This window comes from Eumetopias jubatus, unplaced genomic scaffold, assembly GCF_037043125.1.
Source record: "Eumetopias jubatus isolate StellerSeaLion01/CBP00866 unplaced genomic scaffold, mEumJub1_p1.0 scaffold_30, whole genome shotgun sequence".
NCBI lineage: Eukaryota > Metazoa > Chordata > Mammalia > Carnivora > Otariidae > Eumetopias > Eumetopias jubatus.
In genome coordinates, this window is record NW_028274836.1 from 1684290 (window position 1) to 1701336 (window position 17047).

Consider the following 17047-nt stretch of genomic DNA (forward strand, 5'->3'; position numbering starts at 1 on the left):
GAATACATCAAGCCCGTTTGCTTACAAGTCTAGGCTGCTGTCTTGTAAACCGCACACCTCAGATGTTGCAACAGACATCCTAGGGCTCAAAAGATGAGGTAGTTACTTCTGGGCCTTTTACAGAAGAAGTGTGCCCATCCCTGCCCAAAACTAACTGATTAGCTCAGGACTGTTTGGTCCTGAGAATCAGCAGTCTCACGTCAGCACAATGCGGGTGCCACAGCTCCGAGAGTGTTGCTTTTGGCCCACAGTTATGTCGAGAAAAACCAAACTCAAAGCATTTTGTGTTTTAGGAAGTGCAAACACCTCAACGGGTGACAACAGACCAACATAATCCAACCCCATCAGTTCGAGGGCAAACAGATTTTGGTGCAGGAATAAAGCACATGGGTGACCTCAACCCCATATACAGAGTTCGAGGTCCACATGAGGAAAGTAAAACAGGAAGGAGGGGATGCCACAAGCCCCATTCCAAACAGCGAGCTACTGCTGACCATAGTCCCCGGTCCTCCTGACACTCTCCAGAGAATCTACTCGCCTGCTGCAGAGACCCTGGCTCCAGCCATCACACCAACGCCTGGGCTACCTGAGGGTCACAGGAGAGATCATGAGCCTGACTGCTCACCTGCTTCCCCTTGTCCAGCTTCCAGGAGCAACTCGGTGTCCACTCTCAGTTATGTTCTCTACAAGAGCCCAAAATGTGGAGGTAGAGCCCGTCCACCCAAACTAGGGAGTAGTAGGAGGTGGAGCGAGCCCACACAAAGGGAAGAGTAGTAGGGAAAAGGTAGAGCACCTGGAGGGGGAGCAGTGGGGGGTGGAGGGTAGAGCACCTGGGGTGTTGTGGGGACAGTCGGAGGTGGTGTGGTGGTGCACAGCTGGCATTGGGAGTAGGGGGTTTTGGAGTTATCGCCTGGTTTCATAAGGTTTTTGCACTTTTGCCTCTGCCTTGGAGACTAACAGTCAGTTCAACAGGTGGGTTTCTGTGCTTAGGCTAAAGGCAGATCAGTTTGGCAATGGATTTTTTTGCTGTGGGAAGGGTCTAAGGTGAACAAGCTAAGTCTAGGGTCAAGGTTAGTAAGTACCATGAAAAGATCCTGCTGGACCTTTCTTTTTAACACTATAATTCTGCAGAGAAAGACTGTAGTCTCTATCATTTAAGCATGTGTGGGAGAGAATGACCTATAGAATGACCTATAGTCCTCTAAAAATGCTACAATGCCTTTGGTCCCACATACCTTCATGCCCAGTGCCTGGGGTTTTAAGCATCCCCAGGTGCTGGAAAAGGAGACTTGTTCCGGGTAGAGTCCTGTCACCGGCCTAAGTGTGTGCAGCCCCCATGCCATGCAGGTGCTGGGCAGTGCATGTCTTCAGGACAAGTGGAAGCTGGCTGGACTTCCTTAGCAGCGCCCTCCTGGGATTCAGAACAGCATCAAGGGCGGCGGGGGGGCAGGTCTGTTTTCCCTTTGGCTGCTCAGGGCTCTCCACAGACGGATATGGGAGAAAGCAGGCCTGCTGGCAGCAAGTCACCTGGCCTGCTCCTTAGAAACACTTGAGAAGCATGTATACCCATACAGATTCTGACCGAGGAACCTGGGGGCGGTGGGTGTGTGGGCGTTTTCAGAGTCCCTGGTGCGAGCCCAGAGTGCGGCTGTGGCTCAGAACCACATGCTCCACCTCTGGAACGTCGTCATTACTCGAGGGCGGTTGGGAGAAGCTGCAGCTTCCGGGCACACGGCCTGTCCCCTGTACTCGACCTGGGCCTGGGGCCTGGGCTGCCTCTCCTCCGGCATCACCCCCCCCCCCCCCCCCCCGGCACCAGAGGGTACGGTCCAGCCGCCGCCTCTGGGCACTGTGTAAACTCTCAGTGACTGTCCTTGCTGCCGCGTCCACATACCGGCTGTGCTCTCCCTGCCCTCCCCCGCGCTGGGCCTGAGGGGAAGGAGCTGCCTGGGGCTGCGGCCTCTGCAATGGCTGTGCTGCCTCCTCACTGCACCAGGAAAGGCCAGGAGCAGCCACTCAGACACCAGCACTGCATTCGGAAACCCTGAAAGGACAGGTGCACCTCTCATTTGGAAGGTTGGGAAGTACATAACAAATAAAGCAGCTGGAGACTAGGAACAGAATTCAGCACATTCAAAGAGTGAAGAATTAGAAGGCCCCTGGGAAGGTTTTTCTCTGGACCTGCTCCTTCCTGTGTCTTCTTGAACAGGTCAGCTTCCAGAAGGCTGAGCACTCCTAGGGAACCCCAGCAAAGCTTGGAATGTAACCTTAGTGGAAACTGTCACACAATGCAAAGGCTGACCTGATGAGAGAAGGGAGAGGGGGATTTGAGACGGCCATGCAGTGGGAGGCAGAGACTGGGGAGATGCGGCCACAAGCCCAGAACTCCCCCCCCCCCAGATGGGAGAGGCCGGAGGGAACCTCCCGGAGCCTTCAGAGGGGGCATGGCCCTGCGACCTTGACCACAGACTCCTGGCCTCCAGACCCGGGAGAGGACAAAGCCTGCTGTCCTAAGACCCCCATTTGTGGTCATTTGTTGGCAGCCCCAGAAAACTAGCACTGCACCTGTGCATTCACTCTTCAAACCACGCGGGACTCAGAATGCCAGCACAGGGCCTGCCGGAGGAGATCCAGAGGAAAGGGGCCTCAAAGGGACACTTCGACAAGGCCCGACATGGCACCTCTCTGTGCACTGCCCTCCAGGACGCTATACCAAAGCAGTCTAGAGGGGGCCTGTTCTGCTGTGACAGGGGAAGGGGGTCACTCAGTTCTCCACTCTGCCCCCGTCCATCCTTCCCTGAGGGGCCCTCCCACTAATGCACCCAAAACCAAGCAAAAAGCAGCATGACCGCCTATCTTCAAAATATATTCTAAAACTATGATTTCTCTCTTGTTTCTGGATAGAAATGGGGCAGTTAAAGAAAAAAAATCAACACTTTTTAAACAGGTGCAGTGTGTATTATTTTTACACTTGGCTATGAACTGGGCAGTGAAAAGAATATTCCCAGTGTTCACAGGATGACCTTGAGAGGAACTGGAGTCACAGTACAACCAAAAAGAAACAGGCCCGTCAGAGAACAAAACAAGTCACAGAACAAAGTGACTGTGGACGGGCCCATGCAGAGCAGCCTGCAGAGGGGAACAGGCTCGGGCCTGTCTATGGTCCTAGGGAAGGGGTTCTGCTGACACAGGATGCAGGGTTCAGGTGCAGAGACTCAGAAATCAGCACATTTCTGTCATAGGGATTTAAATGGCCCTTTTACACCTGGCAAGAACAGAGAATAAAAATTCAGCTACTGGCCATGCTAACCATGCAAAGCAGGCATCGAGCACTGGGTACAGCCAGCCTTGCAGGGACGAGCCTTCCTGCTGCTGGGGACCCTCTGAAGGGCTCAAGTATGAGTGGGGAGCCGAGGACTGAGGGGAGGGAGGGGGAGAAGGGAGCCAGGGCCTGCGGGGAGTGGGGAGCGGGGAGCAAGGGGAGCTGGGGCCACAACTGCAGGGGCGTGCTGGGGGGGGCTCGCCGGATCTGCAGGCAGAACTCCCCTCTCCTGGAGCTCCTCCTTCCCGCGTGTGCAGTGGTCGGGATCCTTTACCCTGAGGCAAGCCTGCACCTCCTGGCCCAGGGCCTCCAACTACTAACCCACCCTTGGAATGACTTTCCAGGTGTTTAGGTCAAGGACGTGTGCAGGTATTGAGAACAAAGTACTCAGGGGAGTGACTGTCATCAAAACCAGTCACCTCTCTGCTCTTCTGTCCTAGGTCAGTTTTTTGGCACGTCGGTTATGCTTGTCGATGGTTAAGGTGGTCCGATCGACGGCCGCAGTGATGCCGTCCAGGGCCTCGTCCTGCCTCTCCAGCTCCTTCTCAGTGTCCAGGGCGAGACTCTTCAGCTTCCTCAGGATCTGCAAGAGCAGCACACAGGGCAGGATGGGTTGCCCTTTCTTAAACTCTCAAAAATAGATGCTATTTCTTTCTATCACTTTTATAGTACTTAAGAAATTCTGTGAGTCAGTGGGGATGACAAACACTCTGTCCTCGCATCCTGGGTTTGGGTCTCAGCTCTGCGGCTCACCAGCACTGACCACCAGGGAGCAATGACCCCCAGGGAGCTCTGACCCCCCCCAAGGAGCCCTGAACCCCAGGGGGCACCGAACCCCAGGGAGCATTGACCCCCAGGGAGCACTGATGCCCCAGGGAAAACTGACCCCCCCCCAGGGAGCTCTGAAGCCCAGGGAGCACTAAACCCCAGGAAGCAATGACCCCCAGGGAGCTCTGAACTCCCCCAGGGAGCACTGACACCCCCAAGGAACACTAAGCCCCAGGCAGCACTGACCCCCAGGGAGCTCTGACCTCCAGGGAACACGACCCCCAGAGAGCTCTGACCCCCCAGGGAGCTCTGACCCCCAGGGAGCACTGACCCCCAGGGAACACTGACCTCCAGAGAGCTCTGACCCCCGGGGAGCACTAACACCCGGGCAGCACTGACCCCCCCAAGGGGCACTGACCCCCCCCCAAGGAACACTCACCCCTAGGGAACACTCACCCCCAGGGAGCTCTGACCCTCAGGGAACACTGACCCCCAGGGAGCACTGACTCCCAGGGAGCTCTGACCCCCCAGGGAGCTCTGACCCCCAGGGTACGCTGACTCCCAGGGTACGCTGACTCCCAGGGAGCTCTGACCCCCCAGGGAGCTCTGACCCCCAGGGTACGCTGACCCCCAGGGTACGCTGACCCCCAGGGAGCGCTGACGCCCCAGGGCGGCAGAGCTGAGGCAGATGAGGCGTCAGCCCTCTGGCCCTGCTCCAGGCCACAGCCCCCACACCTCCTGACAATGCCCCTGGGGCACTGCTATTCCAACCACACAGCAGTAGCGGGGGGTGGGGGGTCGGCTGGTCCAGGGCCCACCCAGGACCCAACCCCTGTCTTCATAACTTGTCTGCACCCACGTACTAGCTGCAGACGGAAGTAGAAGAAAAGCCAAACCCATCTTGCCTATCTGTTGGAAACATTTCACAGATACCTCCATAGCCCGAGGCGACGAAGCAGCTACCAAAGCACAACCCTGTGGGCGCACCTGGGGCTCCTAGAGGCCAGGCCCCTCACCCCCTCTCTGGGACTCACGTCGTGCTTCATACGTCTCATGCACTGCTGAGAACAGCTACTTTATTGCAATCCTATCGAGACTACTTGCATTGTGAACTGTACTTTAACCACATGCGTGGTGAGCCTGCCTTTAAAAATTTAATATCCTCAAGCTGACAACAAAAAGGAATGATTTTAAGAGAAATCTTAATGACCAACTACTTGCAATAAATGTTAATGCCTCTTTTAGGGAAAGTTTTAGATCCCTGGTTAGGTCAAGACAAAGGAACTGCAGACTGTGAATCATCAGAGTCCTGGGTGCCCGTTTACCAACTCGCTGTGGATCGACCGTGTACAGCCGTGTGCCAAGTCCTCTGTCCCGTGGGATGGATGTCAGCAGCGAGGGCCCCAGATCTAACTGAGCTGGCAGTGCACCACGCCACACACGGAGATCACCGTCATGGGCACGGCCAGGGGACACTGCAGCCTGGGAGCGGCCCCAGGTCAAGGAGAGCACGTGGCACCCCAGGGGAAGGGGAGGAGGGCGTGGCCAAGGTGCTCGTGCGCTCAGCTCACACGAAGCAGCCTTGCACTGCGCACCAACACGTGGGCGAGCCGCTTCGTCTGACACACGAGGACCAGAATGGAGGCAGGGAGGTGGCCAGAGGATAATAAGATCAACTCCGTCCTCAGGAACGGGGAGGCTTGAATGAGCTCACAAATGTGAACAAGCTGTGAAAACTATAAAGTGCGATGTGAGGTGCCCCCGCCAAGTCCTGGAAGGCTCAGCGGCAGGAGCCCCGTGCCGGACCCATGCTGTAGAGGGACCTGAGACCATCTGCAGTCACACGTGCTCATGACAGAGGCAGGACGTAGCCCACATCTCTCTGCAAACAACGGCATCATCCCCAGGAGCTCCTCCGTCCAGGCGCCGAGGAACAAATCCTGGCCCAAGGTAGCAGGCTCAGACACCAGCCTTTTGCGCCCTCCTCTGGGAGCCGCTGAGTCACTGGAAAAACTGGACGGAGCTCTGGAAAGTATACTGTGGGGTCAGTCGGCTCCGAGGGACGGGCTGGATGACCTAATACAGGAGGTCTTTTCCATCGCGTTCCTATGACCTCATATGGCTGAGGCCCAAACGGCACAATAAACAGTCGCAGCTCAGCACGGTGGGATGCAGGTCCTTGAGCACTTCTCTGCTCAACGACCCCTCCCAGCAGGCCTGCACTTTTCCGTGCACTCACGAGGCTGCTCTGCCGGGCACGGGCACACCACAGCCCCGGGGAGACCAGCCTCTGCCACCTGCTCGCACCTGATGTCACAGCCACAAGCGGCCCCCCCGCCCTGTGTGGGGCAATCAGGCCGCACGCGCTGTCTGCAACCTCTACGTCCTTGTCAACTACATCAAGTGTCCCTCGGGCCCAGGAGGCTCTGAGCTGTGTCCTGTGTGGATGGTCCATTGTCCTGCTCCAGGACTCACACTGCAAGTAGAAAGTCAGGACATAGGACCAGAGAAGAAAGTAAACATTGTCCCGAGCCCGGATCCAATCTGTGCCCGTCAGGCAAGCACTGTTGGTGGCACGGGGGCGCTGTGTGCCCAGCTTCCTTCCATCGCGTGCCCATATGCTGGTACGGGGACGTGACCCTGGGAGTGGAGGCAGGCATCCATGCAGCTCTGTTTCCTGCTTCCCGAATGAGGGGGAGGGCCGTGGGGCTCTGTGAACCCTCAAACTCAATGTTTCACACATCAGGCTGACAGGACGTGCCCAAGACCCCAAGCTAGCAGCCAGCTCACAGTATGGCCCGGACGTGATGAGCCCGTGGATAACAGGTATCACTGTGCGATGGTGCAGACGTCACAGAACCAGGACGGACAGGACCGCACACGTTCCTTAAAAAGGCAAAAGGGCCATCAGCAGGGATCAGCAAGCCATTCAGCCACGGGAAGAGGGCGGGAGCCCCGGGCCTGCTCCTGGAGCCACGAGCAGCCATGGCAAAGGTCCCGCGTAAGGAGAGCCACACCTGTGACTTTAAATTTTCTAACGCTCATATTTTCAACAGTAAAAACGATAAGCATTTCTTAGACTTTTATTTATTTAAGTAATCTCTACATCCTCACATGGGGCTCAAACTTACGACCCCAAGATCAAGTCGCATGTTCCTCCAACGGAGCCAGTCAGGTGCCCCGTAAAAAATGACAAGCATCATTAATCTTAACAATGCATCCTGTTTAATCCAACCAAGTAAAAATATTATCGTTTCCCCATGAAGTCAACATGAAGAATAATGACCGAGATCTGTTCTCTGCTAGCTGGTGAATGGTATACTCGTGGCACATCTCCGCACTGCCCTCCCACCGGGGGCCACGCTCCGTGACAGCCCCTACTGTCTCCCTGCCCACAGAAGCAGCGGCACCGGGACGAATTCCTACGGTTCTGAGTCTATGCTTCTTACGCGCAGAGCCACAGTGATAACAGGCACAGCACTTACTTTGTAAGCAAGACCGACTGACGTGCCTACGAAAGCTGAGCATTTTATAGAGTCCATAGCGTACACACGGACTCATTCCTCTTGAACTGTCTGATTGTGAAAATGTCTCACTGAGACCTCTCCTTCGCAGCTTCAAATGCTTCCAACTGCGCTTGAAATTAGCTAATACTGCAAAAACCCGAATGATCTGCACAGCTACTGAGTTTGCAAAGAAAGTTACTGAGTAAGATTGGAACTAGGAGTCCCTCTGGAGTACTGATCCAGTGTTTTCCCCTTTAAGGAAGGGACTGGACACATTAAATGCCATCATGTGCATTCCGTAGAACACGGGGTGGAAAGACTGCGGAACGCGAAGTCTGGCCAGACCTTCACGCAGTTGTGGCTTCTGCAGCCCAGGATGACAAGCTGTCTAGTCATCAGTGTGTCACGCCTCCAGGCTCTGAAATACCAGCTGGCCGCTCAGAGGGGCCTCTGACCAGGCTCCGCGCTTTCTTCCTCGAGCCCCTGCCATGCCAGTAAGTAAGCCCGGTGACCAGCCATCTCTGCGGACATGTCTGCCCTATCCAGGAAGTGCACCGAGCCGAGAAGAAAGAGGCACTCCGTGCACACAAGCGTAGGCGAGACACTGTCCGGGAGCAGCATCTGGAGGGAAACCGCAGAAATACTCAACAATCTGTAGCCGGCTGCAGGCAGGCGCTCAACCAAGTTTGCACAGGAGGCTCAGTCCCCCACGAACAGGGTGCGTCAGTGACCGGAGGGGGGTGGGGACACATAGCCCAGGCGACCTGGGCTGGGGCAGGGGGCGCCACGTGGTTCCCAGGACCGAGCAGACAGTCCTGTGCTCTCTACTGCTCGGGCCACAGCCTCTACCTCCTAACCCTAACCCTAACCTCCCCGATACCACAGGCACGAGCAGGTACGGAGATGTTTCCATTTTGTTTATACAAACGGAAGAACAGCTCATCCAGCAGAGGGGGTCCGCTTACCAAAGCACCTGTGCTTAATGTATGCACCTCATGCAAGCCAACAAAGTGTGGGATTCGGGGAATCAGAGGGGTCCCTGGGGCGCCCGGCCTCGGGCGTTCACCGAGTAACTGCAGCAGGGAAGGACGCGGGGCGCAGAGGCGCGGGCCTTGATGTTTCCAGAACATCTGTAATGTGCTGGTGGCCTCACTTAGGGTCTGAAGGAAGAAATGTTTTGTTCTACTTCACGAGGAGACTCCAGGATTCACAGTATTACTGTATTCATAGGAAGCACCTAAAGTGAGTTCAGTAATAGCTAGACTGTCTACCCTGATCTTGTTATTAAGCTGACTCATTGAAAAACTGTGAATTTTCTTGCAGTGAGAAATTAGCAACCATTTAAGAACAGAGCTAGGATAAATCAAGCTGTCTGCAACTCCAAATAGTTCTACCAGTTGGGGCCATTAATATGCTATAGAGAAGGTAAAGAGGGAAAAACTGGCTTCCAGCACAGCCAAAGCTCTGGAGGCTGTAAAGAACATTCTAGGCTACGATCTGTCACATTCAGCACTCACAGACCACCCTGCGTCCCACCCCGTCCCTTCTGTTGCATTCCTTGAGGCCCCAAGGGCTATCTGTGGACAGCAGCACAGGGCTGTTTTCTAGGGAGGCCCCTGCCGCGGCCCCCTCCTCCAGACCCCCTCTCTGTGCAGTGGGGGATGGGAGCGGGGAAGCTGATGCACCAGGTCCCCACAGTAAGACTCTGAGAGTGGAGTCTCCAGGGATCTACCAGCCCTCACTCCAGTTCCCAGTGGCCTCTCAAGGTCCAGACAGGGTCAGCACATGGTGAGCACCTCCCAGGGCTAGAGGGGGACACTGGGGACCAGCCTGCTCGCTCTCAGCTCACAATGGGATCCAAATAGGACTCATCCCAGAATACAAGAAAAGAGGCACAAAGGCCTAAAAACCGCACATCACACTGAAAGAAATTAAAGACCGAAATAATGAGGGATGTTCAGTGTTCCTGGACTGCAAGACTTAATACTAGCAAGACGGCAAGACGCCTCCAAGTGACCTGCACATTCGATGCAAATCATATCAAGTTTCCAGCAGCCTCTTTATTCCCCCAGAAATGGAAAAATGGATCCTCAAATCCATATGGAATTGCAAGGAGCCCTGGAGGGCCAGAGCAATGCTGAAAAAGAATGAAGTTGGAGGACTTACTTCCCCTCAGCCGTCGCCGGCAGGATTATAAAAGGGTGAAGCCATTACGGAGAACAGCCTGGCAGCTCATCAAAAATCTACACGTGGAATTATCGAGGACCAAGCAATTCCACGCCTCGCTAGGTATATGCCCCCAGAGAGCAGAGACAGGACTCACACAGATGTCTGTGTGTGTGAATGCTCAGGGAAGCACCACGCACAACAGCTGTGGATGAATGGACACACAATGTGGGCCACCCGTATCGCGTGCACCACTCAGCTGTTAAAAGGGAACACAGATCAGCCCGAAGACACAGTGGAGAGCGAGGACAGCCAGGCATGGAAGGGCATGTGCATGACTTGACAGAAGACCGCAGGGGCCAGTGCTTCACGGGACTGTGTGGGCTGGGGGCACAGCAGGGCGCTCTGCACATAAGCAGTGGGCGAAATGGCAATATTTACATTATATACATTTACTACAATAAAAACACCATTCTAAAAGATAGCCAGGCACTCAGCAGCAGTACGACCAAACACCCGACGGTAACACTTCAGGCTCACTTGCAGGCTGACTGGGACAATGGGAAAGCATCGGTTCCCCGGCCCTCACTGGCCGTCGCGCTCCTTCCTCTGCACAGCCCAGCAGCTGCTCTGGAAGATGCGCGGTGAGATGCAGCACGCTCGGCAATCCCGTCCGCAGTACCAGATCCTGGTGTTCCTTGTCTGGCACTCCCGCCCTGTTCACCTTTCTGGGACAGTGGAGGGGACACAATGTGGTCCAGATGGACCGCAAGGCAGCCGTCCCTTCACGCAGCCCATGGTTGTCCCAGCTTTCTCAGCACTGCCCCAGACAGCACACGGGCCTGCCCTAGAGTGCTAGCCATAGCTGGCACAACGTGAGCCCCGTGGGCTGTCCAGAGACTGGGGAGGGTAGCCCGAGCGCGGGGGGCACATGAAACCACAGAAGGGGCCCAGGGTGGGGGTCCGTGACGGCAGGCTCGTGGCTACCAGTGACCAAGGCAATAGCAGAACAGACGGGCAACCCCCGGATGCATCTGGAAGGTATAGCATGACGCTGTCCTGTGAGTCAGCTCACATTACTCTGGTGGTTTCTGCAGCAGGCGATGACCAGGGCCAGGGGAGGCACGCAGCCCACCCGGGCTGGTGGGGTCGACAGGGCAGGGCCGCACCAGTGCCTGGACCCCAGTTCCCAGTCCAGGGCTCGTCCTGTGACGCATGTCCTCTCACTTGAAATGTCAACTGTCAAGGACGTCAGAAGTTACTGGGCACCTCTTCCCCGTTACCAAGGCTCTTCTGGTTTAACAGATGACACAGGATGTGACGAACACTTGTTAATAATTTACAAAGTAACGGATACCGAGATGAGTGGCCTACCTCATGGCTCGTATCTGGACCGGTATCAAAGCATAAATACAAACATAACCTCGTCCCTTTTGTACTGCGCCCCGTAAGTAATGAGAGGAATGAACAACGTGGAAAAGGGCAACAAGAGAACCTGAGGATGATGGGCAGAAATCTGGAATTACAACATCTGCAGTCCTTCCAAACGGCTCACAGGACCAAATCCAGCCTCCCCGACCGGGCACACAGGTGCTGGTGGGTTCGCGGACATGAGCAGCTCTCTGGCCCCGAGCCCTCCACAGAGCCCACTCTGGCGAGGCATCTGCATGCTGTCCCGGGTTGGCCGGTGCCCCACTATGCTGGAAGGCATCAACCCTGCCCCCCACTCTCACCGGGCTCCCAGCAAAGCCATGCCCTCTTCCGGACGTGTCTGTTCTGGAGCATGTGCTCCTGGAGTAGGGCCCATCTGCTGCCACCGCAGATGGGAAGCACAGCGGCGGGTTCCACGGCTGGCACGGCACCCCCATGACTGCACGGGCAGCCACCCAAAGAACCCGAGATCTGTTGTCTCTCCAGACAGGTAACACGTGGAGACCAGTGCTAAATCCTGCACTGCTAAGACACGGATTTTCGGCTGAAGAAATGTGTCGATTTTGTATGGAAGAAAGGACAGACGAGGAGACATGGGAATTAGGACAAGCGTGAACACCACACCAGAGAAGGAACAGAAGAGCTGAGCATGAAAGGTGCTCTAGGCTTCCTACATGGGAAAGAGAGACGGCTTCTGCAGAGCGCCACAGAACTCAGCCAGGACCAGCTCAAGAAGCCACAGGTGGGCGGCAGAGGGGACGCCGCACCTCCACAGCCTCCTGCCCAGCCTCTGGCCACGACCCCACCGCCTGAGTCCTCTCTGAACAACCCACCCCCAGGCCCTCGGTTAGTTCGCAAGCTCTGTGACTGGGGTTTATGAGGAATCACACACCCTGCCGTAGTCACAAGGAGCTCAGAACCATGACCTAACACCCGAGTCCACACACTGACCCCCGCTATGGGGAACCATGACCTAACACCCCAAGTCCACATGCTGTGCCCCTTGTCACGGGAAGGACAGGAGGGCTACTGGAGTCCCCTTCGCAGTGCTCACTGGTTATCCCCATCTTGGGTGCAGTAAGGCGGGGGCAGGTCTTGACAAGGCAGTGGAGCAGAAGGAATCGGGAAGAAATGTCCGGGGACATTGTGATGCCCTGAGGGAACCAGGAGCTGCCTCCACCAGGGAGCCCACACAGATCCCTAACAAACAAGCGGCAGTTCTGAGACAGGAAAGGCCAGCACATCAGATGTGAGACGGTTCAGGGCGCTCTGCCAAACCCATCCCTTCCTGGCCGCCGCCACCACACGGCCTCCCTGTGGACGGGGGACGCTGCAGTTACGGCCGCTCCGGAGGCCCTGGGGGTGCAGTGCGAGCTGGCACAGGGCGCGGAGCCCACTGGCCCCGGGGAAACCACAGCCGGTTGTCTCTCTCAGCATGCCACTGCAGGGTAAGTCACCAAAACCCATTTCCACGTAACGATGGTAATTGCATCTGCCACAGAAACCACAGCTGAACGGGGGGGCTGGTTCTTGCATTTCTGTTTTCCCCAGAAATTTACCTCATTCCTACTTATGCTGGAGCTTCAACTCCACAGCTAGGAATTCTTCTCCAAATATGAAACATGTGTTTTACCTCCAGAAGACGATCTCTGGTGGAATTGGGCTGTCTCTGCAGGGAGGAGGACCGGCAGCTGACTGGTGCGAAGCCCTGCTCTCCCGCGGCGGCTCTCCCCAGCCCCACCACTCAGGGGTCACCACTTCCCCGCCCTGCGGCCAGCGACCTGACTCACGGCATCCGCTGTTCCCAGCACGGACACCACAGGGCTCACTAACCTGCTGATGACGCTTAGGACTGACCCCACAGTCACACACTCTCATTGAGAAGGAGGGTGAGGAGACTTGCTCCCCACACAGTGGCTCGTGCCTTCATCATGGTGACCTCCAGCACCTTGGCTTCTAGGGCAGAGACTGCTGGTTTGAAACTGAAGGGCCCTCTCCAACTACATGGCCACCACCAGAACTAACAGATAAAATCGCGACATTTCCCATCCAAAAGCCACGTTCCTGCCTTGGCCTTGACCCAGTGGTGGGACGCCTTATAGGAGGGTGGCACAGGGGTCCCAGATTCCGTCAACCTCAGGCGTGTGGGCTCACATCCACCCTCAGGAGAAAGGGAGCGTTTCCTTTATAGGATGAGGGTTTCGTGTTCTGCGGTCAACACGAGCATCGAAAGCTGCAGTCAGTAACCTGCAGAATTTTCTGGTTGCTGCTAGAATGCAGCATTTCTGTGGGTCATTACTCAAACTGACTAAGTTAGACCAGGGGAAAGAGTGACAAATCATGCATATTTAAAATATCCCATAGCAAGGATGAACACTTTTTTCCAGAAAGGAAATGGCCAAGCTTAAAGGAGGCTATGCCTATGTGGACACGTCAGTAAGATGACTTCTTTAAAAACGGGTTTGAAAGACACACGGTCTTCCTGTGTGCCCTGCTGGGGGTGTGCGGTGCCATGGGTGACACGGCCTCTCCAAAGCAGAGCCTGGATCCAAAGACATCTTGAGCTAGGAACCAGGGAAACCGAGTCAGGAAGCTGCAAACCAAAACCTCAACAGAGAAACAATGGAGTGTTTCCTACAAATACACCGTGAAGCCAACGGAAAGCACAGAGGGAAGCCATATCCTAAGAGGCACTTTGCTGAGCGGCTGGTACAGACCTCAGGCGGGTCGTGACCTGAACAAACACGCAGCACATGTCCCTGAACGAGACGGTGTACGTCTGATGAACTGAGGCGAGCACGGCGCAGTGTGGGGCTTGCTAACAGTTTTTACATTCTAAAGACGTGCACAGAGATATCTGTGAATGAGGGGACACGATGTCTAGGCATCTGCTTCGAAATTACTTAAAAGGGGCAAAAGAAAAAACACTGTACTGTCCCGCAATAACACAGGAATACAACCTGAAAGTACTTCTGTCAAATATCGTTAGATTTCTACTTGCCGGACACAAGGTGACAAGCATCCTCAAGAATCCAGTGTCAAGGCCTTGAGAGAGGCCTGGGAGAGTGAGCACGTTTGGTGGTACACACACCTGTGGAGTCATGCACATGCACGGACAGACACAAGCACACACGGACAGACATGCACACAGACACACGCACACACGGACACACGCACGGACAGACATGCACACGCGGACACACGCACACACGGACAGACACACGCACACACGGACAGATACGCACACGCAGACAGACACGCATGCGAACAGACAGACACAGACACACACGGAGAGACACACACATGCAAGGACAGACACGCACACACGGACAAACACGCACACGCACGTACAGACACGCACACGCGGACAGACATGCACATGTATGGACAGACACGCACACGCACGGACAGACGCACGCGCAGACACACGCACACACGGACAGACACATGCACACAGGGACACATACATGGAAGGACACGCACACAGACACAGACACGCATGGACAGACATGCACACGTGGACACAGACACACGCACGGACAGATACACGCACACGCGGACAGCCACAGACACAGGCGTGGACAGACACACGCACACGTGGACAGACAGACACATGCACGGACAGACACGCACACGTGGACACAGACACACACACAGACATGCACACGCGGACAGCCACAGCCACAGGCACAGACACGCACACGTGGACAGACACACGCAGGGACAGACAAGCAACACGCGGACAGACACACGCAGGGACAGACACCCGCACACGCGGACAAACGCGGACGGACACATGCACACGCGGACAGACACACGCATGGACAAATGCACATGCGGACAAACGCACACGCACGGACAGACGCACACGCACAGACACAGACACGCACGGACAGACGCACACGCGGACAGACGCACATGCACGGACAGACGCACACACACACATGGAGAGACGCATGCACACACGGACAGACACACGCACATGCACGGATAGACACACGCACAAGCAGACAGACACGCACACGCACGGGCAGACACACACACACGCGGACAGACACACACACGGACAGACACACGCACACATGCACGGACAGACACACACACATGGACAGACACGCACACGCGGACACGCACACATGGACGGACACACGCACACGCAGACAGACACACACACGCATGGACACGCACACGCAGACATACGCACGGACACATGCACACACGGACAGACACGCACAGGCACACACAAAGACAAACACATGCACATCACACACATGTATATGTGGATCGTCTCACAGCACGTGAGCACATGCATATGCACAGAAAGTCCACATGTGCCTGCATATCCCGCACACGCACAGCCCAGACATGCACATGCATATGTACACGTTCAATAGGTGATGCGGCCAGCAGGCTGACTGCGTGTGCACTGACACACGGGTATGTGTGCATGCCGTGAAACACAGGTACTTGGACTGGGCACTGCTCCTTTTCTCTGTTCTCCAGCTCCAGAGAGCAGAACAAAGTGGCTGGGCACACAGCAGCCCCCCCGTAGACGAGAGGCCAGCATCAAGCAGTGGGGAGCTGTGTGCAAGCAGGGGCGAGGTGGCCCCGTGAGCACATGTTACCTGTCTCAGTTCCTGGGCGTCCCCCTCAGAAACCAGCGGCTCACTCATCTGCAGCGGAAGCGGCTGGCCCTCCTGGCTTCCCGAGCAGGGCTCGCGGTGCATGGCGTGGTCCATCAGCCCCGACGCTGGAATGGAAAATCAAACAGCAGTGACATCTTCCCGGAGGCATGAACAACGCAAGGACATTCAGAACTTCATGAGGAGTGATGTGTAAGGCTGTCAGGGCTCTCTGAGCAGACGCAGTGTTTTCGACTCACACGCCGGTCTGTGGCTTCTGCGCCCTCCGGGGTGGTGGGGGCTGCCTGAGCTCACTCCGACCCCGGCCCAAGCTGTGTCCTTATCCCGCTCTGATCAGAGAGGGCACCACTGACCATGCTCTGGGTCTGGCTCTGTAACTGCTCTCTCAGGAAAGGCCCTTTATCCGTGTGCGGCCATTTTTCTTCTCCGGGGGAGAGGGCTACACGTGGGGAGATTCAAACAGGCCACTTGTGGGACCTGGTGAAACGCACATAAAGCACAGTGCTTGAAACCGCAGCAACATCTCGCCACCCCACAGAGCACTGTGGTTCTCCAGAGCACAGGAAATGGCCAGCTGGTCGGGCCAAGCAAAGCTGGCTCTGTGGCTGCATGGAGGTGGGGGTGAGTCAGAGTGCTGCACGTGGCCAGGCCCTGCTCCGGGGTGTTCCCGGTCACACAGCACCTGCGCCTGGGCAGGCTCCCCGAGGAGTGGAAAGGCATCCTGGAGATGTGGTGATAGCCGAGGGGGCCTCGCACGCCCCGTAGCATGCTACCTGTCCTCTGTTTAAAGAGCTGACTCCAACCACGGGGCCCAGAGAAGGGCATTGGCCAGGGTCTGCTGCCTGCGCTTCCCCATAAGACAAGGCACCTCAGCTACGCAGCACAACCCGTTCGTGTACTGGGATGCTGGAAAGTGGACAGCTGTCTGGGTACCAGCACCAGCTCCTCTGGGCACTTCTCCACTTCCGGGGAGTGGGAGGCACAGAAGCCACCCGATGAATGCGCCGTCAGGAAGGGGGAGGGACAAGGAACGCGGTCTGGGCCACAGCTCCCCACTGGGCCTGAAGAGCATGAGCCTGGCTGGCCAGCCCCAGCACACACAGAAATACCGCCTCTACCCTCATTTCTCAAAATAATCCATACAAATCATTATTCCCTGAGGACTGCCTGGCTGAGCAAAGGAAGCATGGCCTCGTCCAGGATAAATGCAG

At 56.1% G+C, this 17047-nt stretch overlaps 1 protein-coding gene across 3 annotated transcripts in view; it reads right to left on the reverse strand.

Annotated features, from left to right (window-relative positions):
- Nucleotides 1-2109: 2109 nt before the first annotated feature.
- The window catches only part of SNAP47 (synaptosome associated protein 47), a 47738-nt gene continuing 32800 nt past the window's right edge, over nt 2110-17047 (reverse strand). Inside the window, exons 4-6 of one of the 3 annotated variants that reach the window (XM_088020478.1) lie at nt 15819-15943; nt 3742-3905; nt 2110-2302 (exon numbers count right to left, since the gene is read on the reverse strand). In XM_088020478.1, coding sequence (XP_087876604.1) covers nt 3759-3905; nt 15819-15943 — 272 coding nt within the window. In that variant the 3' untranslated portion in view covers nt 2110-2302; nt 3742-3758. Of the gene's footprint in view, nt 2303-2336; nt 3906-15818; nt 15944-17047 lie in introns of those variants that run through there. The other 2 variants (XM_088020480.1, XM_088020479.1) reach the window with 2 other exon arrangements.